This window comes from Nyctereutes procyonoides, unplaced genomic scaffold (assembly GCF_905146905.1).
Source record: "Nyctereutes procyonoides isolate TBG_1078 unplaced genomic scaffold, NYPRO_anot_genome, whole genome shotgun sequence".
NCBI classification, from domain to species: Eukaryota; Metazoa; Chordata; class Mammalia; order Carnivora; family Canidae; genus Nyctereutes; species Nyctereutes procyonoides.
In genome coordinates, this window is record NW_026575132.1 from 5,984,537 (window position 1) to 6,000,997 (window position 16,461).

Below are 16,461 nucleotides of genomic sequence, written 5' to 3' on the forward strand. Positions count from 1 at the left end.
TTCAATGAAGTCTATAAATCAAAAGAGGTACCAGCTACAGGTAAATGACAGGTCACCCAAAGATGAAACAGAAACAACCATGTTTTTGACTTTGGCCCATGTCAAAATAAGCCCAACCCCACTACAGTCATTGTGAAGATGCCCATCCCACCTCCGGTTCAGCTGCTCCATTTGCTGTATGGAGTTTGATCTCTGCAGCACCTGGGGGGCTGGAGGCGCTGTTGGCCGCTGCCATGTGGTGGTTCTGTTCACGTGATCCACGTAGAAGATCCTGCCGTGGCTGTCAATGCGTGCCTCCCAGTCTAAACAGTAGGAATGCACCAAGAGGGGTCAGAGGAGGAGCAGGGGTCATTAATGTGGTTCATGATCTTTAGCACGTGTTGTCCCTGACATGCTGTAAATGGGGCTGATAACATATACCTCACTGCATAATCAGGCACTTCCCTCAGTCCACTTCAGCATCTACTGTGATCAGTTAGTAAACAACATACCTTATGCGTGTTATACCCACCCTTTAAAGACCCTCTGAATGTAGAGAATCCTTCCGGATCCTCCCACAATGCTCATGTTCATGTATGAGTGCCAGTGCTTTAAAAACACTCTTTTTAAAATACAAGTTGTTGGGGATCCCTGGGTGGCTCAGTGGTTTAACACCTGCTTTCAGCCCAGGGCGTGATCCTGAGGTCCCGGGATCGAGGCCCATGGCCCACATCAGGCTCCTTGCATGGAGCCTGTGTCTCTGCCTCTCTCTCTGGGTCTCTCACGAATAAATAAATAAAATCTTTTAAAAAATTATAAAGGGATCCCTGGGTGGTGCAGCGGTTTGGCGCCTGCCTTTGGCCCAGGGCGTGATCCTGGAGACCCGGGATCGAGTCCCACATCGGGCTCCCGGTGCATGGAGCCTGCTTCTCCCTCTGCCTGTGTCTCTGCCTCTCTCTCTCTCTCTCTCTCTGTGACTATCATAAATAAATAAAAAAATTTTTAAAAAAATTAAAAATAAATAAATAAAAAATTATAAAATACAAGTTGTTGGTATTATAAGATTTTGGATTGCATCAAAATTGATATCAATGATTGTTTTCACCAAAAATTGGATTTTTTTTTTCAGCTTGGATGAAAGACTCCTATAGCTGGAAACTTCCAAGCACATATTCACATACAATTCTGATAATTGTGATCTTCAGAAGAAACTAATGCTAGCCCAGTCATCAAGCAGTATCATTATCTACAAACTTCCATCTGCACTTTCCCAAAGATGGATACGTTTTTCAGAATAAGGGTAATTACTGCCTCCAGCCTCAAATAAATACAATGGTTTAAAATATTATTTAATTTTATGTTTAAGCAATCTCATTGATTAAGTGCATGTTCAGTGAAAACAGAAAGCAGAGTGGTCTTCAGAGCCAGACGTACCTTCTCTGTGGCTCTCTAAAGGGCCATTCTCCTACCATAATACACAAAGCATGAGCTGATCCTTTCAAAAGGCAAAATTTTGAAACTGACTGTAGTTGGGAAGAGCAATTTATATAGCCCTGTTTTATGTAGGAAAACAGCAAAGGGACACCTGCTCAGGTGGCTCAGTCAGTTAAACATCCAGCTCTTGATTTCAGCTCTGGTCATGATCTCAGGGTAGTGAAATCAAGGCCCCTATCAGGCTCCACATTGGGCATGGAGCCTGCTTGGGATTCTCTCTCTGCCTCTCCCTCTGCCCCTTTGTGCCTCCATTCACTCTCTCTCAAATAAATAAATAAATAAATAAATAAATAAATAAATAAATAAAATTTTTAAAAAACCATCAGAAATCTACTCTTTAACCAGTAAAGTTTTTATACATTTCTATTTCTGTGTAGTGTTTGAAATTTATAAGCACCTTTCTCCTTAGCAGCTCAATTATTTCAAAACTCCCCATGTTATCACCTAGGTTATCAACAGACACCATGGGAGTCCTAAACCTGGAGACTGGGAGGAAGGCATTTCTGCTCCTGACCACCTATGGTATTTACTCTGGAAGTGAGTAGAACAAGAATTCTAACAAAGTTCTCGGGTTGGAAAGACCTGAATGGTAGACCCTGGCCAGCAGCAGCCAATCACCGAGGGCTACCTCAGTAGGGGGTGGAAAGATCTGTTTTTGTTGATCCTAGCATGGGGTAATTTATGACAAATGGCAAGAAAAAGTAAAATCGAGCTGAGGAAAAACACCACACAGACATGAAACAGCTCAGTGCCCCTCATGCTCCAAGGTACGAGAGACTCACAATGAACTAGCCTGCCAAATCTGAATTCTTTGGACACAGTTGCAAGCCCATCATTAAGACATTTCCAAAAGACTTCATGATCAGCCTGCCATAAGCTGACAAATAGTGATGACATTAGAGCATTTTCAGGAACCATTTTCCAAAACCCTTTGATCTATTCCACTGTTTCACTCTGCTCTCCGCATACTTTCCCATCTCAAAGATTTTGAGAGCCAATTATTCCATCTCATTAGACCCAGGATAATTCAAGGACATAGTATATGCAACTCAAATGCACAAGAAAACAAATGGCCATTTCTTCCCCCAAAAATGTTTACAGTAGCTTCCAATTTTAAAAATGTAGAATAGGTCAATTAGGGATAAAAACAGAACAGAAACCAACTAAAGAAAGTAGAAAGAGAAGCGTTGCCAAGCTCCCAAGATAAGTTTATAACTCAAATTTGGCTCTAAGTTTTCTGGCAGTTGAGGCAGAAAAAACACATTATGACATACTTTCCATTTTCTGACAAAAGAAAGTAAAAAAAAAAAATTATCTTCAAAGATAGAACTTTTTCCTTGAACAAAGTACATAAGAATTTACCCCACAGAATGTGGTCTCTATAAGGACCATATGGGTAACAAAGTGGGGGAGGAGTGAGGGCATTCAGGGAATCTCCAAATATATTTACCACTATACCTTGCACACAGCCTGAAGTGAATGAACAAGCAATTTAAATAACATAAAACCATAACAGGGAATGATTCTTGTGTTCACTTTCCACAAAGTCTAGGAATAACCTTAATGTATTTCAGCAAAGACATCTCTATGTGCAATGAGAAGAATGAGAAAAATGAGGTCTGAAAATTTGTTCCAAAGAACATGGGACGAAAAAAAGAAAAAAACAAAGAACATGGGACATTGGATGTACATTAAGACCATCCCTCAAATGCTATGTCTTTGCATTGAGGCTGTTATTTAAGTTCCCTAGAGAGAAATGCCATCTTGCCGATCTCAAGTGGACACTTGCCACAGATTTGAGGAAGGCTGTTCAATGTTGTTGACTTGTTCATGAAGTACATATCCATTCCTGCCCCAGTGGTCAATTCCTTCCCATCCAGACAAAGACAGCAGGGATGCCGATAGGAAGACTGGCTTTCTATTTTATCTATTAAAGTTTCTCTGCAGGGTGGAGACAGTTGGGTATGGTTGCTTACACCTTTTTATATTGGCCTGGTTTGTTCTTGGTATAAGTTAAGCATACGAGAACTCATTGCCCAGCATCAAAGTTCTCTTTGAGAGACCATGATAAAATTAGACAGGAAGGATTAGAAGACTGGAAACTTGGCATTTACTTCATCTCGCCACACTGCAAAACTGGGTGTACAATCAGTGCGCCACAAGTCTAAGAACAATGTATTGACTGGGGTGCGTATATATATAGTGCACCAAACTGGGAAGAGAAACCCCAAACCATGGGTTTCTTGCCATGGCTTTGTCACACCTCTGCTACATGACCTTAAACAAATCACTATACCTCTGAACCACAGTTTCTTCACTTTTTCTTTGAAAAATTAGAGGGCAGAATTATGTATTGCTAGGATCCCTTTTAACTCTAAATTGTTAGAATCTTCAAAATGACATCCAGTTTTCTACATCAGGTTTAATAAGAACCTATTGAGATCTTATGTGTAGGCCAGAATTTGCAAACTAAATTCTCATTAATTTAGCCTTGTAGGGGCTCTGAGGTCCTGAGAACCATCTGCCAACTCCAGGTCAGCCACTGTAGCCCTAATATTACCTCTTAGGCCTGCTGGTCTTCCACATAAGATTTCATTTGCATTAAAAAGCTTTATAGCACTAACAGGTTTGAAAACTGTTATCTACAGAAATGTCTCTCAAGCTGTGGGGTTCTGACAGTATGTATCAGAATCACTTTGAGGATCAACAGAAAGGCAGATTCTCAGGATACACCGCAGATGTGCAAAATAGGACCATCTGAAGCTAGGACTCAGTTGTCTACATTTTTGACAACCTTCCCAAGTGGCTCCTGGACACACTAAAATTTGAGGAACACTGACATAAATTTATAAGAACTTAAAGCAGCTAGTTTACTAGGTGAACGCATGAAGCTAATGCTAGACTTCTCAGAGGTCGCAAAGTATGGGCTCACAAGGAATTCGACTTCATCCTAAATACTCCAGACTGAAATCCAGGAGCAAGTGGACTCATAGATGCCCTAAGACTCAAATATAACAGTCCCCTTAAAGAGCTGGACAATAAGGGGAAGTCAGAGTTTGAAAGTGTGTGGATGTACGCCAAGGCCACTGTCACAGCGTTAATACCTAAGCAGGGCGCCGGAGGGAGGCAGAGCAGGGAAGATCATCTTCAAATTTTAAGATCAGCACATGTGAGAAGGGAGTAGGGGTCGTCCTTGTGATCCCTCTTCACCTCATCAGGCTTCTTTCCAAGTCCCTTCACACTAGACCTCGGTCTCCGCTGGACTGTACAGTTGATAATGAAATGAAGCCGTGAACACTTCTGGGAGAGTGCTGAGATTGGGGAGAAGATCAATGACTAGACCGAGAGGATGACATTTCAGGGGAAGCATGAACCACGTGAACCAAAAGGGTGAGAGAGAGGATCACGAGTGGGACCTGAATTAGTTATAACTGGGCTTAGAAAGATGAGGAAACTGAACACTGGGAAGAAAATGTATAAGCCACTATAAGAAATATCTCACTCACCACATAGTGAGGTGATAAAGCTGTAACGATCTAAAGGTACTTCTAAGGGAAAAAATTAAGCTTTTGTAGAAGATGCTGGATAGTAGTGTTTAAAAGATTAGTTTTTCCTTATTTCATTTATTTTAAAAAAGATTTTATTTATTTGTCAGAGAGAGCACAAGAGAGCACAAGCACGGGGCGCAAGTAGGCAGAGGGCAAAGCGGGCTCCCTGGTGAGCAAGGAGCCTGATGTTGGACTCAAACCCAGGACCCCAGGATCGTGACCTGAGCTGCAGGCAGATGCTTAACTGTCTGAGTCACCCAGGAGTCTCTCTTTTTTAAGATTTTATTTACCAATTTGACAGAGAAAGAAGAAGAGAGAGTTTTTCCTTATTTTAACACTCAAGAAGGTATATACCATTTGTACAAAGTACAAAAGTAAGTTCACTTATCTATGATTTTGGGAGTCAGCATAGTAGGCCTACTTCCTCATCGGAGTTAGGGTTAGTGATCAAAAGCCAGCACAAAGAGACTTCTAGGGGCCAGGGACATGGCATTGGTGCACATGTACACTCAGTTTGGGCAGAATGTGCTCTTTTATGTATGAATATTACATTTAAATAAAAAGTTTAAACAAGCTCAAACAGCTGAATTTAGTGGACCTTAACAGTCATTTTTTAAAGAGAGTGCCTTTTTAGGTTAAATGTATCAATTCTTCTCTTAAACTAACTTTTAGCTCTAGAAAATGAGCCCTTCCCCATAGTAGAAAGCTAGATGAATTATGATTCGCTGCCACCTTTAAATGTTCATTTCAAAGGATGCTTTCATAATGAAAGTGCGCAACCACAAAAAAAAATGATAAACGTTCTCCAGTGTTTTTCCAGACTTCCCCCGTTTCAGCCTGCCACCTAAGTAGTACACCGGACCTGATAACGTGGCAATAATCCTGGGATCCTACAAGAGTCCAATAATCTAGATGGTTCTTTGTGAATCTAATCCTATTTCTACCCTTTTGGGGAAAAACACTTACTCAACAGTTCCTTATCGTCCCCAGCATGACAAGGAATTAAGTCACAATTATACTGGGCCCAGTAAGAAAAATAAAATAGTTTTTCAGAAAGGGCTGAGCGGATCATTCTTTTTTCGCTCATCTTAATGCTAAAATGACCAAGATTTGTCAGGCTGATGATGTTCCAGGGCGCTTCAGCCCCCAGCTACCTCTATCTGTCGGTGCCATCAATCACCTGAGAAGTCGATAGGCAAATTCTTAAGGCACTCAGTGGGTATTCAGATTTAAGCCCTTCCAGGGAGGGCTCTACAGGCTGCCCTGAAGACCCGGAGCATTGTGATGTTGTATGCATCATTAGAACATCTCTCAGCCAGGGGCTGGTGTTACGTAGCTCACGAGGTCATATCACAGGGTCCATGGCCTAAAGCAAGAGTAAGGTTTTGAAAACAATTGGTAGAGCATCATTACAGCTGTGTAGTCTTTGTACCAAGTCCAAGATCAGTTCCCTGATCCAGAGACAGGAGGAGTAAGATTGCATTTGATCTTAGCCAAAAGGCCGAGAAGCGATGGGAGGAGGAGTAAGATTGGAAGAAGCAGCAAACAAACGAGGAAAACTGCTTGACATAAAAAAGAGACCAAATAGATGTCCAGAAACTAAGTGACAACACCGATGCATAGACAGCCACACGATCGCTCTAACAGCGAAAAGGGACAGGAAGGGATATACCCACTGAATCCCTTTAACTGAGTTTGTAAATCTTTAGAGAGAAGCATACTTTTGCCGGGTGGTTTCCTCACTATATGTTGGTATATAAGTGTTCTTAAGGTGAAAATAAGTTCAAATAACAATAATAATTAGGAAAAGAATCAAGAATGGCATACAGGCATCAAAGCCCGAGGTACAGTGTTTCAGCAGCTTGCACTACAGGGTTGTGGGAAGGATGAAAAACTCCTTCTGAGTCTGATACAAATGCTTAACAAAGCAAACCTGTCTGGGACAGTACAATATAATAAAGCTTGAATGAAACCCCCAAAGCTTCTGATGTAAGATGATCTTTTATTTTTTTAAAGATTTTTTAATTTATTTATTCATGAGCGATTGAGGGGGGGGGGCAGAGACACAGGCAGAGGGAGAAGCAGGCTCCATGCAGGAGCCTGACGTGGGACTCGATCCCGGGTCTCCAGGATGACACCCCGAGCTGAAGGCGGGCTGCCCCTGATGTACGATGATCCTGCACCTAATACATAACATACTGCAATATAAGCCACTACTCTGATGCTAAGTAAACTTCCAGAATTTATATTCATCTACCTACAGAATAGTCCCTTCCTTTCTAATCTTAAATTAGAATATCTGATAGAAGAGAAGGAAGGTTTAAGACTCTGTCTCAACTTTTACTAGTATGGGATCTTAAACAAGTAAATTCATTTGTCTGGGCTTCAGTTTCTCCAACTACAAAATGAAAGAATCGTTTTAGGGGATCCCTGGGTGGATCAGTGGTTTAGCACCCGCCTTGGGCCCAGGGTGTGATCCTGGAGTCCCAGGATCGAGTCCCACATCGGGCTCCCTGCATGGAGCCTGCTTCTCCCTCTGCCTGTGTCTCTGCCTCTCTCTCTGTGTCTCTCATGAATAAATAAATAAAATCTTTAAAAAAAGAAAGAATCATTTTAGCCAATTTCTACCCACTGATCCACTTCACCAACCTCACAAAAACGTAACAAAGAATAAAAAATAAAGCATGTAAAAGCGCTCTGGAAACTATAAAGCACCACACAAGTTTGAAGTATTATAATTAATAGTGTTAAAAATACAACTCTTGGCCTTAAAATAATCCAGCCAGGGCATTTAAGGGATGGACTCATCTGTATACTCAAACCAGATGCCCCTCAGCCAAGCCTCCCGGGAGACACTACGTGAAGACGAAAGGCACAGGACAGTGTGGAATGTGGAATGCCATAGCTCCAAATCAGAGGCATGGCCCGACGTGGTAGCAGAGTTGCCCAGTTAGGAAAGGCAACTTTAGGAAAGTTTTAGGAATAAAGTTTTAGGAAAAACTTTATTTTTTTTTAATATTTTATTTATTTATTCATGAGAGACACACACACAGAGAGAGAGAGAGGCAGAGACACTTCAAACTTCAAATTTGTGTGGTGCTTTATGGTTTCCAGAGCACTTTTACATGCTTTATTTTTTATTCTTTGTTACATTTTTGTGAGGTTGGTCAAGTGGATCAATGGGTAGAAATTGGCTAAAATGATTCTTTCTTTTTAATAAAAATTCTTTTTATTTATTCATGAGAGACACAGAGAGAGAGGCAGAGACACAGGCAGAGGGAGAAGCAGGCTCCATGCAGGGAGCCTGACGCGGGACTGATCCCGGGTCTCCAGGGTCACGCCCTGAGCCAAAGGCAGATGTTCAACAACTGAGCCATGGGTGCCCCCAATTGTTTATTTTTTTTAAATCCTAAAATATATTGTGTAATGCAAATATCAGTGTTTAAACAAATGCACTGAAAGATCACAAATAGTAGTCATAATTTCAGCAGGCAAGTACCTGTCTTTATTAAATGCAATCTGGAGACCGAAATTATGGTTCAACAAAATTCAGAGCAATTAGATGTGGCCAGGAAGAGGCATCTATCCATACTCTACTGTGGCACAACGCCTCTGAAACTCGAATTACTATTAATCCACATACACATGTAAGCAAAGCTCTTTCAGAATTCTCTCATGTTTCCAATTCTTTTTTGCGCTATTAGATCTAAGTATCTCCCAGAAATATTTTTCTTTTCTGTCTCTAATCTTTTCTCCAAGAGTAAACAATAAGGACATTTTTTTGTTCCCCGGCCTATGTGAGATGACGCAATGCTTACTTGTTCTCTTGGTCTATTTTTAAAGTTGCTTAAAATATATATTTCCTATAAATAACCACCTTCAATTATCAAAATACATGAACAAGGGGAGGAGCTATACACAACAGAATTTCCAAAGGATCAAGCTGATATTTTGACCAATTGTACATATTCAGCCTTTTTGTAAACACAAACCAAAACCAAGCACTCAACATTTTAGCCCTACAAATGCATACTCCCGCACCCCTGCCTTGATGTCCCACCACTTTTAAAATACAGAAGGCCCAGGGTATCAGCCTATTGTTGCTATGATCAAGAGGTGGAGGAGCTGAGAGAGAGAACAATGAGGAAAACCAATAATGCAGGAAGATACATTTTCTAATATGTTCCTACAAGTAGTACTTACTGAGCTTTGTTCCTGTTCATCAAAATGCTGTGACAAAGCAATATTGCTTTAAGGGACCCCAGACATTTAAACGGAGATTAAATTATATTCAGATTATAACTAGCCATGGGTATCACTTAGATCTTTGAATACAGGTTGTACCAACCATTTCCCAGAATCCCTCATCCTCAACCATCCTCCCTTTATGTGTTACATGTTTCTTGAAAGTGAAAGAAATGACGTATCTTTCAAAACCCCAGATAACTGCCATACTCCAAATAAGAGGTAGACCAATTTCTGAAATTATTAACACTTCTCTGCATATCCCCAAGGAAAAAAATCAGAACACTGTACTTAACGACTTAAAATGCTATAAGTGAACAGAAAGAAGTATATCACATAGAGTGAGGCTTTTCTAAGAGATTGTACCAATGTGTTCATGCTGCTGTTAGGCATAACTTCAAGAATTTTCTCCTATAAACCCAACTGTCCCAAATATCTGGATCTGTTTCTCCAATTACAGTATTTAGTCTATGGGTGTTGCAGTATGTGCTTTCCCCCCAGCTGCCCACTCATTCAGCAGAACAGTGCCAGAGAGGAGTCATCAGCCTAGCAATTTCCAGTCTACATCTGCTCTGTCAAGTGGCAGCCCCGATCTCCTTCTCTTTAGGACTGGGTATCCATCTTTTAGGCCCCATGGAAAGAATCTGCTTGTCATCCTCACACAATTTGATCAAGGTGAACCTCTTAGTTAACAGGTGCTCACTTGGTGGGAGAGCCTCATCCACCCTCTGGTAGCGGCTAACGTCCTGGCGCACCGAAGGCAACGATCTCAATGGTTGGTGGCCATTGGCTTGAGAATCTAGGATTAAAGAGAAAAAGATACTTGGGTATTGTTTTCTGCTTTAGTGTCAAAACATCCTTTGTGAAAAACCAAACCAAACGACAATACAACCACTGTCTAACACAAATCCTGGGGCTAGTCTCTTTTCTCTCGTTAGTCTCATTTTCCATATGAGGCCCCAGAGACAAAAGAAAAGAACAGGAGGTGAATGCTTAGCCACAAGAGAGTCCCTAGAGAAACGTCTCCCTGTCTCCATCCCTCTTCCTCCCCACCACCCTGGGGAGGGGTCCCAGTGGTTCCCACCCTGGCCGGTCCTGGTCATACACTGATGCTTTAAGGTCATAGCATGATGATGCTGATGCTGATGATGATGATGATGAATATAAAAAACAAAAATTAAAGGAGGGGAGGAAGAGAAGGAGAAGAAGAAGGGAATGCTTCAGGTAGAAAACTAATCGCAGAATAAGAAAATCATTCCTATTTCTGAGTCTGTGCAATTTAGGCCTGTGAAACTATCCTCGGCCTTCCTGGTGCATCTGTAAGAGAACATTTCAAAGGAAATGTGCTACCAGCCGTGATCACTGAGATACAATACAAATTCTAGGTGTGAATCTGCAAGCTCAGATACCAAAACAGCTTATTCTTCAGGGGTTGGAAGGCATCACCACGTCTGAGGTTAACATTTTTCGTACTGCCTAAGTCAAACATGCTAAGATCAATGCAAAGCACGTGTGAAGTTCTGCTTTGAAGCTTTTCCACAAAGAGGAGGGACTTAAGGTGTTCCTGAAAGCCTCTGCACAGGACACTGATCTGAAAGCTGCCAGCCTGCCTGGTTCTGTATCTACAGACCCAGGTCCACACTGGAGACTCATTTAAATGTGGAGACTGGGGCAGCCCTGGGGGCTCAGTGGTTGAGCGCCTGCCTTGGGCCCAGGGCGTGACCCCTGGGACGCGGGATGGAGTCCCAGGTCAGGCTCCCTGCAAGGGGCCTGCTTCCTCCTCTGCCTGTGTCTCTGCCTCTCCGTCTCTGTGAGTGTCTGTGTATGTGTCTCTGATGAATAAGTAAATAAAATCTTTAAAAATAAATAAGGAGACTATTTGACAGATTTATTTCAAAAATAGAAGATCCATTTAAAAAAAAAAAGGGGGGGTGGGGGTGGGGGCAGCCCGGGTGGCTGGGCAGTTTAGCGCCGCCTTAGGCTCAGGGCGTGACCCCGGGGCCCTGAGATCAGTCCTATGTCGGGCTCCCTGCATGGAGTCTGCCTCTCTCTCTCTCTCTCTCTCTCTGATGAATAAATAAATAAAATCTTTAAGAATAAATACATTTGGAGACTATTTGACAAGCTTATTTCAAAAAAAAAAAAAAAAAAGAGCTCAGCGTGGATCGGCGCCCCGAGCCCCGAGGGCAGCAGCGCGGGCGGCAGGTGGCCGAGCATCCTACCTGCGAGCATCCTACCTCCGGCGGCGGCGCCCTCCTCCTGCGCAGCGGCCCCCTCGCAGGCTCCGCGGGCGGCCGGGGCGTCGGCGTCCGGCTGGGGCTCGGGCTGCCGCTCCTCCCGCTCCTCCCGCTCCTGCTCCCGCTCCTCCTCCTGCTCGTCCTGCTCCTGCTCCTCCCGCGCGCGCTCGGCCGCCCCCTGCAGGCTGCCCCTGCGCCGCCACACGTCGTGCGCCCCGGGCGCATCCCCGGCCCCGGCCCCGCGGGGCACCTGCACGGCGGGCAGGGCGGGCAGGGCGGCGGGCTCCCGGGGCGCGGCGGGGCCTCCGCAGGCGCCGCGCTGCTCCTCGCCGCCCGCCTCCTCCTGCTCCTGCTCCTGCTCCTCCTGCTCCTGCTCCTCCGCCGCCGCCTCCCCCTCGGGCGGGTGGGCGCAGGGCCCGGGGCCGTCGGCGCCCTCCAGGTCGCTCTCGCCCTCGGGCCGCGTGCTGGCCTCGCTGGCGCTCGCGCTCTCGGTCGGGGCGGGGTCGCTGGGCTCGGTCTCGGAGGAGGCCTGGTCCTGCTCCTGCTCCTGCTCCTGCTCCCGCTCCCGCTCCCGCTCCGGCTCCCGCTCCGGCTCCTGCTCCGGGGACTCGGCGTCAGGCGTGCCCGGCTCCGCCCCGCCTGCCAGCTGCTCGGCGTCCGGGGCGCCCTCGGCGGCGGCGGGCTCAGGCTCGGGCTCGGGGGCGCGGCCCGGCTTGTCCTCGGCGTGCAAGGCCCCGGCCCCGTCCGCGGGGCTGCCCTGCGGCCCGGCCTGGGGGGTCCGGCCCGCGGGTGCGCTGCCCGCCATGACCAGCCCCCCGCCCTCCTCGTCCTCCTCGGGGGAGCCCGGGTACCCCAGGCCTTGCTGGAACTCGTGCTCCTCCTCGTCGGAGTCGATGTGCAGCATCGCGTTGAGCCTCGTGTCGGTGGGAAAACTACTCCTGAGCTTGGGGGAGGCGCCCAGGGACCTGTCGGGGCAGGCGGCCGCGCCGGGCCGGGCCGGGCCGCCGTGTTCGATGGCGTCCAGGTAATCGTTGAGCGAATCCTGGCGGCCCCGGGGGGGCGAGGCCCTGGACGCGGCGGAGCTCAGGTCCTCGGTGTCCATGTCCAGCGTGGAGCTAGTCCTGAGAGCGCGCTTGGGCGTCGCGTCTGCAGCGCTGTCCTCCGAAACCGGGCCGTTGGCGCAGACGGGGCTGTCCTGGGGGCCCCCTGGCACATCCTCCTCATCAGAAGGGCTTCCCAGGTCTCCGTTCACCGTACTCACCCCAAGGATTGTGCCCACGGCTTCTGGAGAAGCATCTGGAGGAGAAAACTGCAGTTATGAAAAGGAAAGGGGGGGGGGTGACCAACAAACGTCTAAGGCCCTGTGCCTGGGCCACCGCACAGTCCCTTGAACCAGGCATCTCAAAGGCCCCTGGACAGCACAGCTGCCCTGCCAACATCCGCAGTCCCTGCAAACGAGCGGCTGTTGGTGTGTGTGCTCACTGTCACGACAAACTCTATCACCCGGGTTCCAAACACAGGTGTACACCTAAGACAGATTTTTTTTTTTCTTGATGAAGAAGCTTTCATATGGGCCTGGAAAACTTGAGGAGGTAATTACTTATTTATTAGGAACTTTATTTTCAGGACACGGAAATTCAGTTCTGTTCAAATGCAATCTGACAACTGAATAAGCTGTAACAAGTTTCTTTTTTTTTTTTTTTTTTTGTCCTGCAGCGACCTGTTCATACAGATAGCTCACCTTCGTGCACGTTAGACGTAACCTCCACTTTAAACTGGAGGTAGCCGCTCACGTGGTCAGCTGGGAGCCTCCGGCCAAGGTTGTAGCTGAGCATTTGGTCCCTGCAGGAGGAGAAATGTTTCTTTCCTTACTAGGCTGCTGTCAGCCCTCACCTCCTCCAGCAGCCTCCCCCCCCCCCGCAATCTCACATGTCTCCCTTAAAACTTGCAGGCTCACAAGAAAATAAAATGCTCCAAAGTATGTTATAGTCCAATGTAATAGGAATCGCTCCCACAAAGGAAGACCTTCTAAACCCCAGGATGAAAAAAAATCTTATTATAAACAGAAAATGCAACACAGTTTCATATGATTTTTTTTTTTTTTAAAGGGCTCTCTCACTGGCTAACAGTGACCAGGAAAAGAGTGTCCTGAAGGTCATCAAGGAGCTGGAAAAGGCCTACATACAGCTTTTGGTATTTGGGGACGCAGGTATAAATAAAAGCCTAGAGGGCCTGGCTCCTTAGCAATTAGCACAATAGGAAACTGGTCCTATCAGGGCACAGGAGATAAGGACAATCACACAATGGCATGGGGAGCACCGTGCTACTGTACTTGAGGAGCAGGACCTGGAAGTAGGGAGACAGCAGGGTGAGAAGAGGCTGCCTCTGACAGCGGCTTCAGCTGGGGGAAGGAGGGGGCTGCCGAACCTCCCCTCCTCACCTGTACAGCAAGGGGACTGGAGCTGCTGGCCTCCCACTGTCGGGAGCCCGGCTGTCACTGATTGCCAGTGTGCCTGGCAAGAGATGTGGATGGAGAAGCTAGATGTCCCACCTTGGGCCCCCATTGGGCTACCAGCCTCCTGGAGGATGGAGTTGTGCATCTTTTTCAATTCTGTGTTTATCTCATCAAAGTCAAATGCAATTCCATCACTACTTCGTATGTAGCAACTTTCATCCAGAATCAGACTTACTCTTCATTAAGGACACTAATGACAGGGATCGCAGGAAATCACACCATCTCTGCTCTCACATTGCCCTCTACTGGCAACTTCAGGAGGAAACCATGCCTCTGCCTCCTACTTGCACAGGCCAGTTTAGAGCCACTAGTCTATTTATTACTAATGCATGTAATGGTTTTGTTTGTTCGTCTCTACCTTCTCAGTACAATTCCAAATCGACAAATTCCAAAGGACATCCCAATAGATGTCATCCTTTAAAAGAACGGGTGTGACTATAAAGTCCCGGTTCAGCTCTTGGGGATCTTTCTGACTTCTTAGCAAGGATTTCTTAAAACTGTAAGATTATTTCCTTTCCCTCTTTCTTTTTCTTTTCTTCCCTAGAAACACTAATAGTTTTTGTCTCAATTGATGCTTTTAAAATGCTCTGGTGTCCAAATCTGAGTGCGTGTATGCTACGCACACTCCCAGGGCTTTGCCTGCACTGTCTCTCAGCCACCCTGCGAGGCAGGCGGCAGCTGTTTTCTAGAGGACACCAAGGCATGGGGAGGGTAAGGGACTTGTCCAAGGCCAGACAAGTACTGAGTGACAGGATTGGGATTAGAACAGATTCCTCCAACACAGAAGTCCCTGCTCTGCAGTCACCATACTACCATCTTGTGTTCTCGGTGGTTCTATGCTGCTGTCAGTAGCATACAGTTTAATGATATAATTTACTCATGGCTCGTTTAAATGTGCTATTACAATAATGCCTTTCCTACTTAAATTGGTATTTCTAAAAAATCTTTTCTGCAAGGGGATTGACAGGCATTTCTTACTATGAGTATAGTCATGTTACTTTTACATTAAAGTGTTCAAATAACATTATATAATGGCTATAATCTGCAGATAGCAGGAGCGTCTTTTTCTTTCTCCTACCACTGTCTTCTCAGAATTTAGACAGTGCCTAACACATAGAGGTGCTGGATCTTTGCCCACTAATGCATGAACCTAGCAGCAATTACATGGACCTGCCCTCAACTTTGTGGTTCCTCGCTCACTTCTTTGGACATTAAGTCCTGGAATAATAAAACCTTCATTTCTTTGTTAAAAATAAACTGGCCCTCATTATCTCCCCCTCGGCCAGTAAAAACAAAGTGTTGGTGTTGATAATGGATAATTAATGAAAGTGATCGATTTTAGCTAGGAAATAAATGCTTTGGAGGAATTGTAAGAAAAGAACAGTATCCATCGGTTTTGCTCACTGTCATACTCCCAATACCCAATACGGCATTTAGCATTTAATAGACACTATATATGTATACACATATTTGTTAAATAAATTAACTAATGAGACTCTTTGCTTGGAAAGAAGAATTTTAACAGGTACTGGTGCTGTTTACTAAACAAACCGGCCAGATACTCAATTCAACTATTCAACCTATAAATACAGGAAATCCTCCTATTCAGAGATTCTGAGTCAAGGGTTTCATCCTTTGTTAAGAGTCTATCAGAGGAGTCACTTGCCTGCCTCTTTCTTTCTTTCTTTCTTTCTTTCTTTCTTTCTTTCTTTCTTTCTTTCTTTATTTATTTTATTGCATTTTTTCTTTTCTTTCATTTTTGAGTTTTTTTCTCTTTTCATTTTTGTGCCTTCTTTTTCTTATCCAGTCTCATCTGACTCATCCTGCTTCTTGCTGTGATATATTATTGTGAACAATATAATATATAATATATTATTATAATGCACAATTATGAAGAATAAGTGACAAAGTACTCTCACTACCTGACGCATTCTCTCTCTAATGTCATCAGAGAGATTGACAAAGCATGGGAAAGTGATGTGCATTTTGGACGGACGTGAGCCATCACTCTCTGAAAAATGTCACATTCAAACAAATGCTCTCAAAATAGGTGATTAGTAAGGAGTTCTGGTTCATCCCACAAAGCCACACTCTGTATAAAACCACAACTACATCAGAGGGTTAAAATCTACCAAACACATAAGTAACGAAAACTCAGCCCTTTACAAGATGAATCAATTACTTAGTGGAAGCAATAATCAGATCAGGAATATATATATTTAGGTATTAATAACTAATATACTGCTAGGTAGTAAAATTCTTATCTAATAAAGAAAATCCTCAAGTATCTATATCAGGCAATGTTTTTAATATACAGGAACATTTCATAATTCTAACATTTTACAAATTCATGCTGGACTTCCATCTAATCCACATAAATTCACAACTGGCAGTTCCCGAAGTATCCGGTTGTATAAAAGACTAAATGAAAAGCAAGTCAAAA

General features: G+C 44.7%; 1 protein-coding gene across 3 annotated transcripts in view; it reads right to left on the reverse strand.

The window, feature by feature from the left end:
* The window catches only part of HECW2 (HECT, C2 and WW domain containing E3 ubiquitin protein ligase 2), a 356,852-nt gene that overhangs the window by 107,791 nt on the left and 232,600 nt on the right, over positions 1 to 16,461 (reverse strand). For 2 of the 3 annotated variants that reach the window (XM_055345429.1, XM_055345431.1), the window contains 4 exons: positions 13,245 to 13,345; positions 11,489 to 12,799; positions 9,970 to 10,065; positions 152 to 302 (listed from right to left, as the gene is read on the reverse strand). In XM_055345429.1, coding sequence (XP_055201404.1) covers positions 152 to 302; positions 9,970 to 10,065; positions 11,489 to 12,799; positions 13,245 to 13,345 — 1,659 coding nt within the window. The remainder of the gene's footprint in view (positions 1 to 151; positions 303 to 9,969; positions 10,066 to 11,488; positions 12,800 to 13,244; positions 13,346 to 16,461) is intronic. The other variant, XM_055345430.1, reaches the window with a different exon arrangement.